We start from the raw sequence: 15,318 nt of genomic DNA, 5'->3' as shown, positions 1-15,318 counted from the left end.
GAAAATGCAAACCCATCTATTAAAATTTGATAACCATTTTCCAATGCATCCCTATGTAATGTATCTATTAAAACTTGTTTATAAACAAATTGATCTTTCGTGGATTTGGAACCGTGAATTTCAATTAAATCTCCCATCTCGTGGTACAGTTGTGTGAATTTCAATTCCCTTGTTTTCTACATCCTATAAGTCTTTGAACCACCAAAAAATGGATTTGGAACCTACACATTAACGGGATTGGAACCGTGATGCATTGGAACAATGTGGATTGAACTTTTATGTGTTATCCCTGATGAACCAACCCCTGCATCATCACTGCCTTCAACACCACCAAATCACTACCACCATTACCACCATCATCATTATCACCACCACTATCATCAGAACCACCATATTCGTCTTCTTTGTCAGAGTGAAAATAATCTATTAGTGAATCGTTCATTTGATAACATCCTTTGGGTGTACCTCATAGCAGTTTTGGGCCTCTTTGACCATATGCCCAATCTTGAGACCAAGGATTCTAATCAACACCAATCTCAACACCGTTATGAGGAAAGTTTACATTTACTCTATTATTTTTGGGCACACTTTCCGGTTGCATATATATGTTATTTGATGAATGAACTTCAATGGAGTGGTTTCAATAAACCCCTTGGTGAAACCCTTGTTCTGGTTCTAGATGTTGTTGTTCATAATTGGTTCCGACTTCAATTCGGTATGTCACCACTTCAAGAAATAAGAAAGACTTTTTGCATGACCTAAATAACTTCATCATCATCCAAATATCATAGTCATCTTTTAACAAATATGACAAATCAGTGAACTTTATTGAGTTTGATATATAAATTTTTATCTCATTATAACTTCGATTGATATCCAAACAAGAAAATACTACTTCTACAAATCCATCATAATTGATTTTCCTATTAACTGAAACTAATGTTTGAACTCTATTAATATATTTTAAATTATTATCATCTTCGTTAAGTTATTGCCCACCAAATCCAAGCATGAATAGCACCCCTACCATTTTTTTTATCAATCAATTCAAACAAGTGAAGTGTAGTTTGTTTAAAATCAATTAATTTTTGAATCAAACAAGTAAGGAAGTGTGGTTTGTTTATAAATCAAGGGCAAAACTGTAATAAATATTTTCATTTGCCTCCAAAGCTACCTTATTCAAAACATCAATGACAAGTGTTTTCATACAACAGTTCCATTCAATTTTTTAATGCATAAATTCACACAATTTTTGCAATGCAACTTCTCTCACACCTTTCGCACCGCTGCTTTCTCTCTCGCACTTTTCGCATTGCACATGCACTCTTCGCACTTATATTCATTTTTTTGTTCCGATTTATATATATCAACAATCACACTAAAAATCAATCTGTTTTTGAATAAGTTTATGAATGTTCGATTTATAAATTACTAAGCTTATTATCAATGTGATGATGCAGGAGTATGCTCCAAAAGAAAAGGTTGCTAATGAAAAATCATACTAAAAAAAAAGGTAATTAATAGAGAGGGGTATTATTGAAATAAAAATTAAATTTGCTTAAAAAGGTAAATTCATTAAAAGTTTGCCTAAAAAGAATTTAGCCAAAAATTTTTGTGCTTATTTTAATTAATATCCTATTTTTTTAATGTATTGATAATTTTCACATGCATTTTATTTATCATGTCAGTGAACTTTTGGTGGATTAATCTGCCAACTTCAAATATTCTGCGGCAAGGGTCATCTTCAATCAACACTAAAGGTGTCCCATAAAAATGATCATTGTTCTGCATTATTTCATTCAAGTTATGAAAATCTTTAAGCCTGTTTGTTTTGTCTTCTCGTATATCATTATGGATTGGGATGGGTACTTGTTTGAGAGTTTATTTTAATGTGCAGTGGCCTTCAAGACATAATGGATCCTGCACTTCTTCAACCAAACTTGTGAATGGAACTTGGCTTGGGCTTAGTCAAGCACAAGTACATTTGGGCTCGTATACACTGTCGAATTTGAAAAAAAACTTAGAACTCTTCCTTTAATTGTGAGCCCAAACTCGAATAACACTTCCTGCAAGCTTGAGCTGGTCATTTTTCGACCAAGCCAAATTTGAGTTGTGTCATATTTGAGCTTGATTCGGTCAAATTCACACCTAATTTAACCCGAATTATGAAAAATCACTTTACCCCTAATTTAATCCAAATAGCATCAAGATGTATAAAGTGTTCAGAAGTTAGCAGTAACGGCTCTCCTGACATTTCAGATGTTTGATTATAGTCTCATAAACCATTGAATGTTGTTAAAATTATATAGGCCACCATAAAATGCTTAATTTAATTATTATTATTATTATTAAGAGAAAACTCATTTTTAATAGTAATAAAATTATGTGTGTATATTTTTTAGTATATAATTAATTATATAAATAATATGTTTTCATATAATTAAATAATTTTAAATTAAAAATAAAATTTCCAATTATACACTTAAAAATATGAGCAATGCTATATATATCTATTTTTTATACACAATTTATGTAAACAGTAATGTGTCATCCTGTAATTAGGTGATTTTAAAACATGTGTCATCATATGATAAAGAAACATCCAATCACATGATAACACCTCATTTGTGTATATAAATTGTGTATAAAAAATGGGTATATATAGTTTTATTATAAAAATATATACACACAACATTGATCTAGTCTTCCCTCATGGGCTTCAACGCCATAAAAGATGCTTGAACACCCAATTTGTTTGGATATTTCTCAATAATTGTATATCATTAAAAATTATAATCATAAAAAATATAGCTATTAGATACTTGATTTTTAGAAAATTTCTGGTTCCACTAAAAATTTTACCTTTCTTTAGGGAAAAACGTGTTATCTTTTTAGAATTAGTTAAGAAAACTGCAGATAGATAGTTGGGCATTAAATTTGTTTTAAATTATGCCTGCCGACTCAAGCTCAACTAACTCATCACGGTTTTCCAGGGTCTTGAAAAATGGAACCAGAGTCATATTATCACGATAAATGGCGATATTGCACTCAAGGCAGTTTCACTGAAAGGTAATTAACTCATCAGAAAGAAGGCATTTGACAGCAGTGAATCGAAGATATCAACAGCCTCATGCCAAAAACTGAGGAGCTTTTGAATGCCAGAAGAGCCGCCTTCTCTGTGAGTAAGGAGCGATGAATATCGTTGCATGACATAGTTGCATGGCCTGCTCTTCAAAAAAATTTTGGTTCAGGGTAAATTATTTTTCACCACCAGATATTTTAAAAGTGGTAAATCCCCCCTATTTAGTTCAATCACCATCGCCTATCACCCACAGCTTCATCTATGGTCATTGAATACGTCATCGTTTATAATCAACAAGTCATTGTCAAACCAGATAAGGCAATGAAATAAGTATAGAAAACTCTTATATAGTCGGCTATGCGGTTTGTGATTGGTCGAGGTCAGCCATGTTGCCGGTTCACCCCCACCACCATGTCCAACTCAAATTGACAATCATCACAAAGTTCAAAAAATATATTTTAATTTAAGATATGATTTCGATTTGTCTTTAGATTTGTTCCTTTATGGGGTATTCGAAGCTTTTGGTGATGACGAAATTTTGATATAATATGTTAAAAAAATAATCAATTGTTGGCTTTCCGGGTAGTGATCTGCTTCTTTAAGAGGAGATAATAACAACTGGTATTTTTTTTCCACAGGTGACATCAGAAGTGGTGAAAAATTCAGTGCAAAGTATGGTGGGGGTAGATTAATTTTCAAGCCAACTTAAATTAATTAATTAATTTATTAATAACCTTATAAAAAAGAAAGTAATAACAAATCTTACCTCAGCTAGACATGTTTTACACGCAATATTAATTTATTGACACCTCCATTAGCATGTTCAAGTTAATTGTGGCTGTAATTCAACTTGTGCTACAGCCCCATACACAAATATTTCTTTTGTTTCTACTATTCTACATTTATTGTCAAAGATTTCTTTTTCTTCTATTAAATTTATACAAAAACAAAATAGGTTTCGGCAGTTGGTATTGTAAAATCAAAACCAGAAATCATATTTCATATTTTCAGGACCATAAAAAATAATTCAATTTGACATTGAGGCTGAGCATTTGTATTCGGAAAACAAACTTTTGTTGGTAAATCTTTATTTTGTTAAAATAAAACTAGTTTATCCATCAATATGTCTGCACTTCATTTAACAAGTGATTTCCTCATATGTCTTTAGCATGGGTCAGTTCTTATAACAACTATAAATATCAACTGCAACCAATAACCTTATTACTATTTGAAATGTCATACAGGCTTACAGCAAAATATTTTTAGGGTTCATCCAGCAACCGCAAGAAATCTAAAGTTAATTGTAAACTTATAACATCCATATTTAAATAACACTAATACAAGTTTCAACTGTTGTTCGAGATAGCATGGTGGAAATTTGCATTTTACAGAGAATAAAACATTTAAAAATCACTAGATAACAATGCAGATGTTTGCAGTGTGAACATATTGACATCAGCGTAAGAAAAACAGTGAAAAGATAAAACAATCTTAGGCATTCTTGACATGACTGCACATACCGTGCTCACAAATGATTGAAGATTGGTCAGAGAATAGAACACCGGTTTTCAGCTTGCTTCCGGAGCTCCTCGGTTTCCTTCTTCGCTTTCTCAAGATTCTCTCTAAGTTGACGAATTTCATCATTTGACCTCATTTGAGCTTCCCGTGCCTTCTCCTCTGCCTTTTGGCGGGCAACTTGCTCCTCCTTCAATTGCTGCTCAAGCTTACTAGTTGTCTCTTTGAGCTTTGACTCAACCTATGTAAAAACATTGAAAGTAGACCATTAAGCCCCAAAATAATATAATACAAATTCTGCTTGACATAATAGATAAATGAAAAAGACAAAAAATGTAAACTAAAAGGACAGATAAACAGCAAAAGCAAATAGAACTCCCAAATTTATCAACTGAAGACCATTCACTAAACTAGACACAAATGGAGGACCCCTGGATACCTATAGCCATAGTTAATCATATTAGAATTTCCGAGGTTGAGAAAAACAACCCATAAAATTTCTGGAATTACAAATCATACTTTAGCAGGGGTATATAGAGAACAAGCACATGGTATCTCAAACAAACACATCTACAGTTTTCAACATAAATATTAATGACATTCATAATTTTCCCATCAAAAAAGATCTGATTTATATAGACAATGCTCGCATCAGACTAAAGTCAATCAAACAAATTATTTTTCAACAATTTCTAAAATTTTGCACATCTTGCCCTCATTTAAAAAAAAAAAATTGTATCAGACTCACAACAACCTCACAGATATATTTTATAATCCAATAAGAAGATTCTCAAAACTAAAATTGAATTAGTATCCTCAAACAATAGATCATCTCACAAAATGTTACACGAGTCATGAATGTAGAACATGTTTACATAGAATCTCATTGATTACCAAGAACATTCCAAGGCCTTGCTGTACTTTAATTAGTGGAAGATAAAGGCTGCAAATGGTAACTTAGAGGCTCTTAAGAGCTAGATATGAATTTAATCTTTCTAGGGGCTCTTTTCTCCAAAAGTATAAGGCTAGGCTGCAATTGTAGCTTTACCTCCTTTGTAATTATGCAACTTAGAATATCAGAGCACAAATGCACATGCACAAATTAATACACGAAAAAGAGATCAACAAGATTACCATCTCAGTAATTTGTTTGAGCTGATCTTCATATGATCTTTTTATTTGCTCCATCAGCTCTGTAATTTCTCGCTCTGAACATCCCTTTAGAGAATTAACCTCTACTTGTTGATCATGAAGTTTCATAGCCTCCCTCTGTAAATCAAATAAAGACATTTCATGACATAATTAATACAAACTGCAGGAGTCAAAAAAAAACAAAAATTGTGAACAAACTCACCGTCAATTCAGCAAATATATCATCTGTGTATGGTTGTCCACCATTCTGCACTAGGACGCTTTTAACAAGGATGAGAAGCTCTCTAACTTGTTTAGCTCTTTTGGTTTTATCTTTAGTCTTGTTATCAAAAAGCATTCGCCGATTTTCACACAAAGCAAGAATACCCTGAAACAAGGTTAATATAAATGTGAAAAATAACTTATATTAGCCCTTTCTTTTTTAGAATTAATATTAAAGAATCATAAAGTTTAAAGATGTTCAGCCTAGAAAATTTAGGCTCATAACTTTTTACAAGGTAAAACATAATGTTTTTCGAAAATTTAGACACAAAATGACCTCTTAATCATCAAAAAACATGTCTATTTTTAAAGTATTTATAACAACCAATTTTAATTCCTATAAATGAGAAGAAGTAAAATGACCAAAGAATAAATCTATTTTGTTAATTGCATGGTAAGGGCTAAGAGAAATTTTTACCTGACAGGTCAACTTATTTGTGCAATTAAAGAGTGAGCTTGGTTTTAAATATTGCTGAAGTTAAAAAAGTAAGAAATTGAAATCAAGTAATGTTGGGATAGAGGTGCTAACATTGTTGCTACCAAAACAATCTTGCACTGAATTAGACAACCAAAAAGGAAGAACGATTAAAAAAACAGTCATGAGGGCAGATCTATACAGACCTAAAAGAAAGTTTAATCTTGTAACACAAAATGCAATTACGTAGCAAATAGGGGTCCCTCAACAGCAAACCAGTCAATTTACGGAAAATATAGATCGAATAACAAGATTGGATAGCAAATATAAATTTAGATATCCTAATACTCCAAGGAATTCAAAGCTTAAAGGACTCTAGAAATTCACAAATAAATTCACTCGATAGAAAGACCTTTATGAAAACAAAGAACACGGCTAATAAATCAGACTTAAAGCTCAGAAAGAAACCTTTAAAGGATCAGAACAATTGTGACCCAAATAGTCTTCTAATGTTTCCTCATCATCTTCAAGTTCATCCCCACCGGTGAAGACTACAATCATGTAGTCTATAATTTTGCTTCCAAACAAAGTCCGTAAGCTGCGTAGGGCAGCTAGTTCTTCTTGTGAAAAACGGGCTCTCACTGAGAAAACTACAATGACTGCATGGATACCATCCTTGGCCAACTTAATACATTCGACAATTTCCCTCCCAATAAATTCAGATTCAGTGGAAACATCGAAGAGTCCTGCAACAACTCACCACATTAGTATATATGATGAATCAAATTCAAATACAAGATAAAAGTTGTAAATCGCACAATCAAATCCAGGTTAGCATACCAGGAGTATCAATAACATTAATGATCTGCCCATCTTTCAGTTCAGTTCTCTGCAATTCACATGTACTAGTAACACCCGATGAACTAGCCCCGGACTTAAAAGCCCTTCTTCCAAGAATGCTATTCCCGGTGGCACTTTTTCCATTGCCAGTACGCCCAACTAAAACCACAGTCCATTCTCCACTGGCCACAGCCCGTTCACCACTGGATAGGGAAGGGAGTTCCCAATCATCATCTATGGTATGATCTACTGAGCTTCCACCCATTCTGTAAGGAACAAATTACTTAACCTGCAACACAAAAAACATCAAAACACTTCCAATCAATCTATAACCACTGATTTTCTTCTAGCCGCAGTCCAACTTTCCACCAAAATTCACTATTCCAACTACCTTCCTATCTGTATCTTGATATAAAAACTAAATATAAAACCCAAACTAGTATTCCACAACACGACTCATCCTCAACAGTTACATTAAATCTAACCTTATCCGTCCATTGCATGCTTCATTAGTGATCAGTTTGTTTACAAAAGATTGTAAAATAAAGGTATAAAAACAACATTCAAATACAGTCCTAGTTCGGGATCCTCACAAACCTAGAGTACAGGCACAGTATCAATGCTGGGAAATTTTCCCGGTACAGTAAAACGATCATAAATGTATTTGAACAGCAAGAATAACAAAATTAGAATCACGATTACTCCAGATATTTAATTTCCGTGAATGAAACAAATCATTATTAAAGTACATACACGTTTGCTGTCAACAATTAATTGATATTAACGAGTCAACTCAACTGGAGAAGCATAACTCAAAAAAATTACAGCCTGTCCAAAATCGAAATCAACATGAAATAGCAAAGCAAGTCATCGAAGATTAAATCATTTTCAAAAATAAATAAGTAAAATAAAATAAAATGATCTGCGAGATTACTTACTTGAGAAGAGGAACAGCGAGAGGGAGAGGAACTGGGAGAAGATGAAGAGTTTGTAAGAGAGACTCGGAAATTTAAGTCATAAATAGAAAAGGGCGGGACTCTTCGTTTTCCGTTTTTATTAAAAAATATTTAAATATTTTATGGGATGTTCTATTTCAGATAATTTTTTATAGATTGAGAAATTTCATAGATTCCCCTACAATTTAGCTAATGACAAAAAATCATCGATTTCCCAAAGTCTCAACGCCAGGGCAATTCCATAGATTTCAATTCAATCTAGCAAGAAATTCATTTTTATTTTTCTGTTCTATTGATCAAATTTAGCAGTCTTCAAATGTGAGCTCAGCTAAAAAATGTTAGGCCTTTTAGCACCCTGATTTCCATCGCTGGCTTAAACTGAGGAACAAAGAATGAGCTAACTCAGACGGGGCCCTCTCTTTTCTCTACTTGCATCCGTTTGCCAGGTCGCCCTTTCTCGGCTGGTCGTTGCACTTCTTCTCTTGGCCTAGAGCCCTCGCTGCCGGCCGCTTTCTACAGTGGATTCCGATCCAGTGGAAGTTTTGGCCACATTGTAGGGGCGGCTTGACCCCTTAGCTTAGCATGTGGCACTTTTACAAATATCGTAAAAATTACCCTCAAACCTTAACATCGTGTAAGTCTACTAGTTTAAAATTTGATATTTATACAAATTTACTAACTTACCGTTGCTTAGTTCAATAAAAGATGTCGGATTTAATGGCTAAAGCACTCTTGGACGTTTCCGCTTCTAAAGTGATTAACAGAGTTAAAAGAAAAACTTAAAGGGTTTAAAGTGTGTACTAGTAAAATATAGAAAGTAAACAATAATAAAATCTGTAAGTCAAGCAAAATTTTTAGAATTTTATTAATATTTTACATATAGCATAGTTAAAAAAAAAAGTCAAAGGACTATTTTTCACCCAAGTTTTAGGTTAATCTCAAAAACACACCCATGGTAGTTCAAAATCTCAAACACCAACCCATAGACTAACGTCTGCTAGAATTTTTGTTAAATATAAGGGTAAAATTGTTATTTCACCATTAAACTTTAAAACTCTAATAATTTATATCATTTTTCTCCCTTAATTTAGAAAACTAACAATTTCTCATGATTCAACTTTGAAAAGTTATATTTTCTTACTAAGGTTTCAAATTTTTAGGTGATCTATTGAAATCTGACCCTAGAGAAAAGAAGTGTTGTCGCAAGAGTGTCTTTTCACATTGGAAGCATTTGGGGCCAAAGATCTATGCTCAATCTGTGGAGATCGACTGATGAATCATCAATCAACCTCCAGTTGATTGACAATTCATCTTTATTTGGGAGATGAGAGGGAGAAGATTGGCCAACTCTAATCATCAGAGAAGCGATAAGGGAGAAAATGCAAACCCTAGAGAGAAATAATCATTTTTCAAATTTTAGTGACGCGAAATTGTTAGTTTTTAAACCTAGGGGAGAAAATGTGAAGAATTTATAGTTTTTCAAATATTTTTGTTAAATAACAATTTTACCCTTATCAATAACAACAAAATTTAACAAATAAACAGATATTTAAGTTTTTGAAAGTTAACAGTATAAGTTTCAATTTACACTAAACCTTGGGTGAGATTAAGTCATTTGGCCATTAATATTTTACATATAGGGTAGTAAAAAAAATTTCAAAGTCCAGGCAGTCAATTGATTCCCAAAGATCAGTGTCTCTGTGTCATTATTGGTAGTATCTTTTATTATTAATATTAATTTGTTTCATTTGTAAAACAATAAAATATTTTGATAATTTTTTTATCAAATATAATGTGAAAAATAATACATGAGTTAATCTAATTAGAACATCTAGCTTAAGTATAAAAAGATTAATAAAAAATTTTAGTTTAGTTTTAATTTTATCCTTATTTATTATTATTTTTTGATAAAAATACTCTCACAAGTTATATAAATAATATTTTAATAAAAAATACATTGAAATTAAGTTAACAATTTAAAAATATATTTTAATTAATTAATTTCATAATGTGATAATATAAAATAATCCTAATATATTATTAATAAGATAAAAAAGTTTTTAGAAAATACACCAAACAAATATATAATATAAAACATATCAATTTAACAATATACATTGCTAATATAATATTTCAAGGGTATTTAAGTGAAATACTATTTTAGTATTCTTTTATTATTGTTAATCAAACACAATAATTATTTATATATACTAAATTTTATCAAACATAATAATTATGTAATTTCAATAATCTTTCAAGCAATTTATTTTTGTGGTAATTTTTAATTTTTTGTAATAAAATATTATTTAAACCAAATACATATTTATAATAATATTTAAATAAAATGTCATTAATATTGAAAATAAAATCCAATAGAGTAGATTATCTAGTCTCCACCCATCAAAGGTCAACTTTGAAGTTGACATTGATGCCATTTACTTAGATTATTATCTATAGCAAGATAAAAAAGTCTAAAAATTATATCATTGTTATTTGTGTGACTATTATTTCCCGTAAAATATATATGAAATTATCAATATATCCAATAAATTCCATAACCCTTATGACTTTTTTTTTAATTTTCCGTGATATTTTCAGGTCCAAAACAGGTCTTGATCTAATCTAACCAATTAGATGAAGACATCAACTTTGTGTATGTGTATATATATAATTAAATAGATTTGTGGTCTAGTGGTATAATCTATTCATTTGTGATTGTTAGGACTCCATCACCCAAATCAAAATGTTGAATAAGAATATAACTAAATAAAATTGTGACATGGTGGTGCAGTGCTGACACTAATGTCATTTACTTAGATTATTAGACCTTTACCCATCAAAGGTCAACTTTGAAATTGACACTGATGTCATTTACTTATATTACTATCTATAACAAGATAAAAACGTCTAAAAAATTATATCATTGTTAATTGTGTGATTATTATTTCAAGTAAAATATGTATAAAATTACCAAAATACCCAATAAATTCCATAACCCTTATGACTTTTTTCTTTTCTTTTCTGTGATGTTTTCAGGTCCAAAATAAGTTTTGATCTAATATAACCAATTAGATGAAGACATCAACCAATTTTTTGTATATATATATATATATAAAATTAAATAGATTTGTGGTCTAGTAGTATAATCCATTCATTTGTGATTGTTAGGACTCCATCACTCAAATCAAAATGTTGAATAAAAATATCACTCAAATCAAAATACCCAATAAAATGCACTATGGACTATGACAAAGTACAAAAGGAATTGAAAAATCATATTGACATAAAAAAAAAGTCCAATGACAAATCCTAAATCAGGCCCATTGAGTTTCGATCAGATTGATTGAATTGATCAATTCGATTCAAGTTATGACTAAACATATATTTATTTTAATGTAAAGTATGAATATATTAGTATTGATCAATATTATATTACAATTATAGGAGAAAATCAATCATTTTATATTCCAAATTAAATTATTTTTATTTTTTTGTTAAAAGAATTACAAATTAAAGTTAAACAGACCAATATTACGCCTTTACAATTTGTGAGTTCTTTTAAGTTTCCTTTTCTTATTATTATTATTATTTAGAGAAAACCATTTTCTATGTAGTCTTCTTTCATGGGCTTTGTTGCCACGAAAGAAGCTTGAAAACCCAATCTGTTAGGATATTTCTCAATAAGTAAATCACATTTTCCCACCCAAGCTTTGGTCTAGAAACTATTTCCACCTTAGATTGCATAAATAATATTTTTTTCACCCAAATCAAACTTTATTTAAAAAAAAAACTAGTGGTGTAAGAGAAAATAATAATTTTATCATTTATTCATTTTTGAAAAGTAAAAAATTATTCTATTACAAATAAGACTCAAACGATTCAAATATAACAATTTAATATTTAAAAAGGTTGAATCCTTATAAATCAATCCTAAAAACTTTTCAAAACCTCAATCATGATGCCGCTCCTTAACAAATTATCATATTCACCCTCCTACATTTTGAAAATAAATTATAACCTTAATAATTTGTAATATAACATTTATGCCTTTAATTTGTGGAATTATGTTCAGTTTTTTTAGGGTGTAACTAAAATTTTTAAAATGTCAAGGGGTATATTAAAATTTTATAATTTCAAAAACACCCCAAACTTATTTTAAATTTCAAAAAACCTAAAATATATTAACAGCCCTAAAATTTTCAAAATTTATAGTTTGCCATCAATATATGATTATACTCATTATTGCCACCAAAAATTTGTAATATGACATTTATGCACTTAATTTGTGGGTTTTTATGTAATTTAAATATAAAAAGGATGATTTTTAGTTTTTATTTATTTGGGTTATATGATAATTTTAAAAAATTAAAATAGGAATAAAATGGTAATTTATGCCAATTAAAATAGGAAATGTAGTTCTCTCTTCTCAATAATTGGAAGCCATTAAAAATTATATTCATAAAAATATATCTATCTAATTGAATTATAAACTTTATTTTTTAAGGGAAAAAATGTTATCTTTCAGAATTGGTAAAAATTCCAGATTATACGTGGCATTAAAGTTTAATAGAAATTAGTTTTGGCAGTCTGTTTCATATTTTATATTTTCAAGACCATAAAAACAATACTATTTTTTTCCCCTTTTGATATTGTGGCTGAACATTGTATTAATAAAACAAAATTTTGTTATTTTGTAAAATTCATGCTAGTTTTCTCGTCCAATGCTGCAAGAGTGATCCTCTTTACAAAAGCACTTCCTCTAAACAAGTGATTTCCTGATCACTGATCGCTGTCTTTAACATGGATTAGATCTTATTATAGGTGTAAGTCAGAGAGACTGACACCACGTAAGCTGCAGCGACTAAATAAGAGTCCTGCAACGACTCACCACGTTAGTATATTTGATTAACTAATTTCAAATGCAAGATAATAGTAGTAAATCGTACAATCAAATCCAGGTTAACATACCAGGAGTATCAATAACATTAATGATCTGGCCGTCTTTCAGTTCAGTTGTCTGCAACTCACTTGTACTAGTAACACCAGATGAACTAGCCTTGGACGTAAAAGCCTTTCTTCCAAGAATGCTATTCCCGGTGGCACTTTTTCCATTGCCAGTGCGCCCAACTAAAACTACAGTCCGCTCTCCACTGGCCATTGTACGATCTACTGAACCTCCGCCCATTTTGTAACCCAAAAAGCATCAAAACACTACGATCTAAGAAAGTCATTTAAGATTAAATCATTTTGAAAAATAAATAAATACAATAAAAGAAATTGATCTGCTGATTACTTACTTGAGAAGAGGAACAAGTAGAAGATGAAGTGAAGTGTATGTGACAGAGACTCAGAAATTGAAGCTATAAATAGAAAAAGATAGGATACTCTTTCTTACTTGAAATTATTTCTTGGAGATTAAGAAATTTCGTGGAAGGATGAATATGTGGCACTTTTGTCTTCTGCAAAAATTAAAAAAATTACCCTCAAAGTCAAACCTTATTGAATTAAAATTTAATATTTACACAAATTGACTAAATTACCCTTGCTTGGAGCTTTTCAATGGCTAAAGCATTCCTGGACAGAGTTAAAAATAAAACTCAAAGGTTCAAAGTGACATAGAGACATACCAACTAAACTTAGAAGTGGCATGAGTTTGAGTATTAGCTAAACTTCGAAGAGTTGGGTATTATAAATTAAGTAATTTTAAACTAAACAAACCAAATATATCTTCTTATAGAAATTCTTATGTAAATTGATTTTTTTTAATATTAAATCATCTAATCTATTCATATATTGCTACTTCTCTTCCTCTTAATCCTTACTATATAAAACTTTATAAATTTAATATTATCTTTTTAATATAATTACATTTTCAAATATGACTTAATTTTCATACATTTTCAAAATTAAATTCCATTAATAGAAAAGAAATCTAAAATAATGTTGGAACGTAAAATCACTAAATTATCCTTAATTATTTCAAAATTTTAAATTATCATATTAAACTAAATTAACAAAGCTACCCTATTACCACATCATATATAAAATTTGTAAAAGCACAACATTTTTCCTCACCACCATACTTTGGCTATTGGCAAGCCTAATCACACAGTGTCACAGGCCCAGTTATTCAATGTTGTTTGTGCTTCAAATTAACACCTATGATACAACGAAGTCTTGCCTAAACTTAGTTCATCAATGCTTCAATGTTTTAGGGTCACAATGGTGCAATTCTATGGTACAACAATGGTGTATGTAACATGCATTCAACAACAATCAACAAGACAACAAATAGGTATCAAGTAAATAAACAATTACAAAGGATAAAATACATGTAAAAAACACTCCAATGTTTATACATCCATGAGGGTACTAGCCCATATTTATAAAGCACACATACAAGGCAGTTACAAGTAGTTACATTGGGTTGAACTTGAACAAGGCAGTTTAGCGTCAACTGCCCATAACATATTCTTAAGGTCTTGTCCAAGCAACTGCAACATTTTAGAAATAAAAGTCGTTTGCCAACACTTAGCAGCTCCTTGCAATGCTAACATGCCAACTGTTCAACCACTCCAATGCAGCTCATGCAAAACCAAGCAAACCCACCTAAGCTTCTTATCTAAAACTAGCCAATTGAGCCAACCAACCATGTTTTAGGTAGATAAGACATTGCTCCATCATCTCCGTATGCTTTATTATCAAATAACTCAATAGATTTGTATGCCCGATCAATGTGCGCAAATAGTCTACATAACCTCTATTATACAATGTAATCTGTCTTGGCCCAAGCTTGCTTGCTCACTAGGCCATATCTTTGGGCCTCGATTGTTAGGAGTGAGACAAACCTCCCCTACCCATTGAACGCAATGTCCTCGTTGAGAGGGTTTGTATTAGTCTAACTCATCCTAGCTTGGATCAACATCATCATTGTGTATCCGTGCAAAGTTAAAGTTCAACAAAAACTCTGACCATCTTTGCCACATTAACCTCTCTAAATTAGGCTCTTGGAATAAATTATTTGTTGCATGATTAGTGAGCACTAAGAATCTTTCTCTTCTTTGTATATGTTGCCATCACCTCAACCAATAAATCAT

General features: G+C 30.9%; 1 protein-coding gene across 1 annotated transcript; it reads right to left on the bottom strand.

Annotated features, from left to right (window-relative positions):
- Positions 1-4,417: 4,417 nt before the first annotated feature.
- Positions 4,418-7,644, bottom strand: LOC123229984 (immune-associated nucleotide-binding protein 9-like). The gene is made up of 5 exons (XM_044656064.1): positions 7,266-7,644; positions 6,894-7,171; positions 5,952-6,116; positions 5,732-5,866; positions 4,418-4,838 (listed from the first exon to the last, which is right to left on the bottom strand). The coding sequence occupies exons 1-5, from the start codon at positions 7,528-7,530 to the stop codon at positions 4,629-4,631; spliced, it is 1,053 nt and encodes a 350-aa protein (XP_044511999.1). The 5' UTR covers positions 7,531-7,644; the 3' UTR covers positions 4,418-4,628.
- Between the last annotated feature and the right edge of the window lie 7,674 nt (positions 7,645-15,318).

This window comes from Mangifera indica, chromosome 11 (genome assembly GCF_011075055.1).
Source record: "Mangifera indica cultivar Alphonso chromosome 11, CATAS_Mindica_2.1, whole genome shotgun sequence".
In the NCBI taxonomy this organism is placed as follows: domain Eukaryota; kingdom Viridiplantae; phylum Streptophyta; class Magnoliopsida; order Sapindales; family Anacardiaceae; genus Mangifera; species Mangifera indica.
The sequence above is the reverse complement of the archived record's forward strand: the minus strand, read 5'-3'. Positions and strand labels throughout refer to the sequence as shown.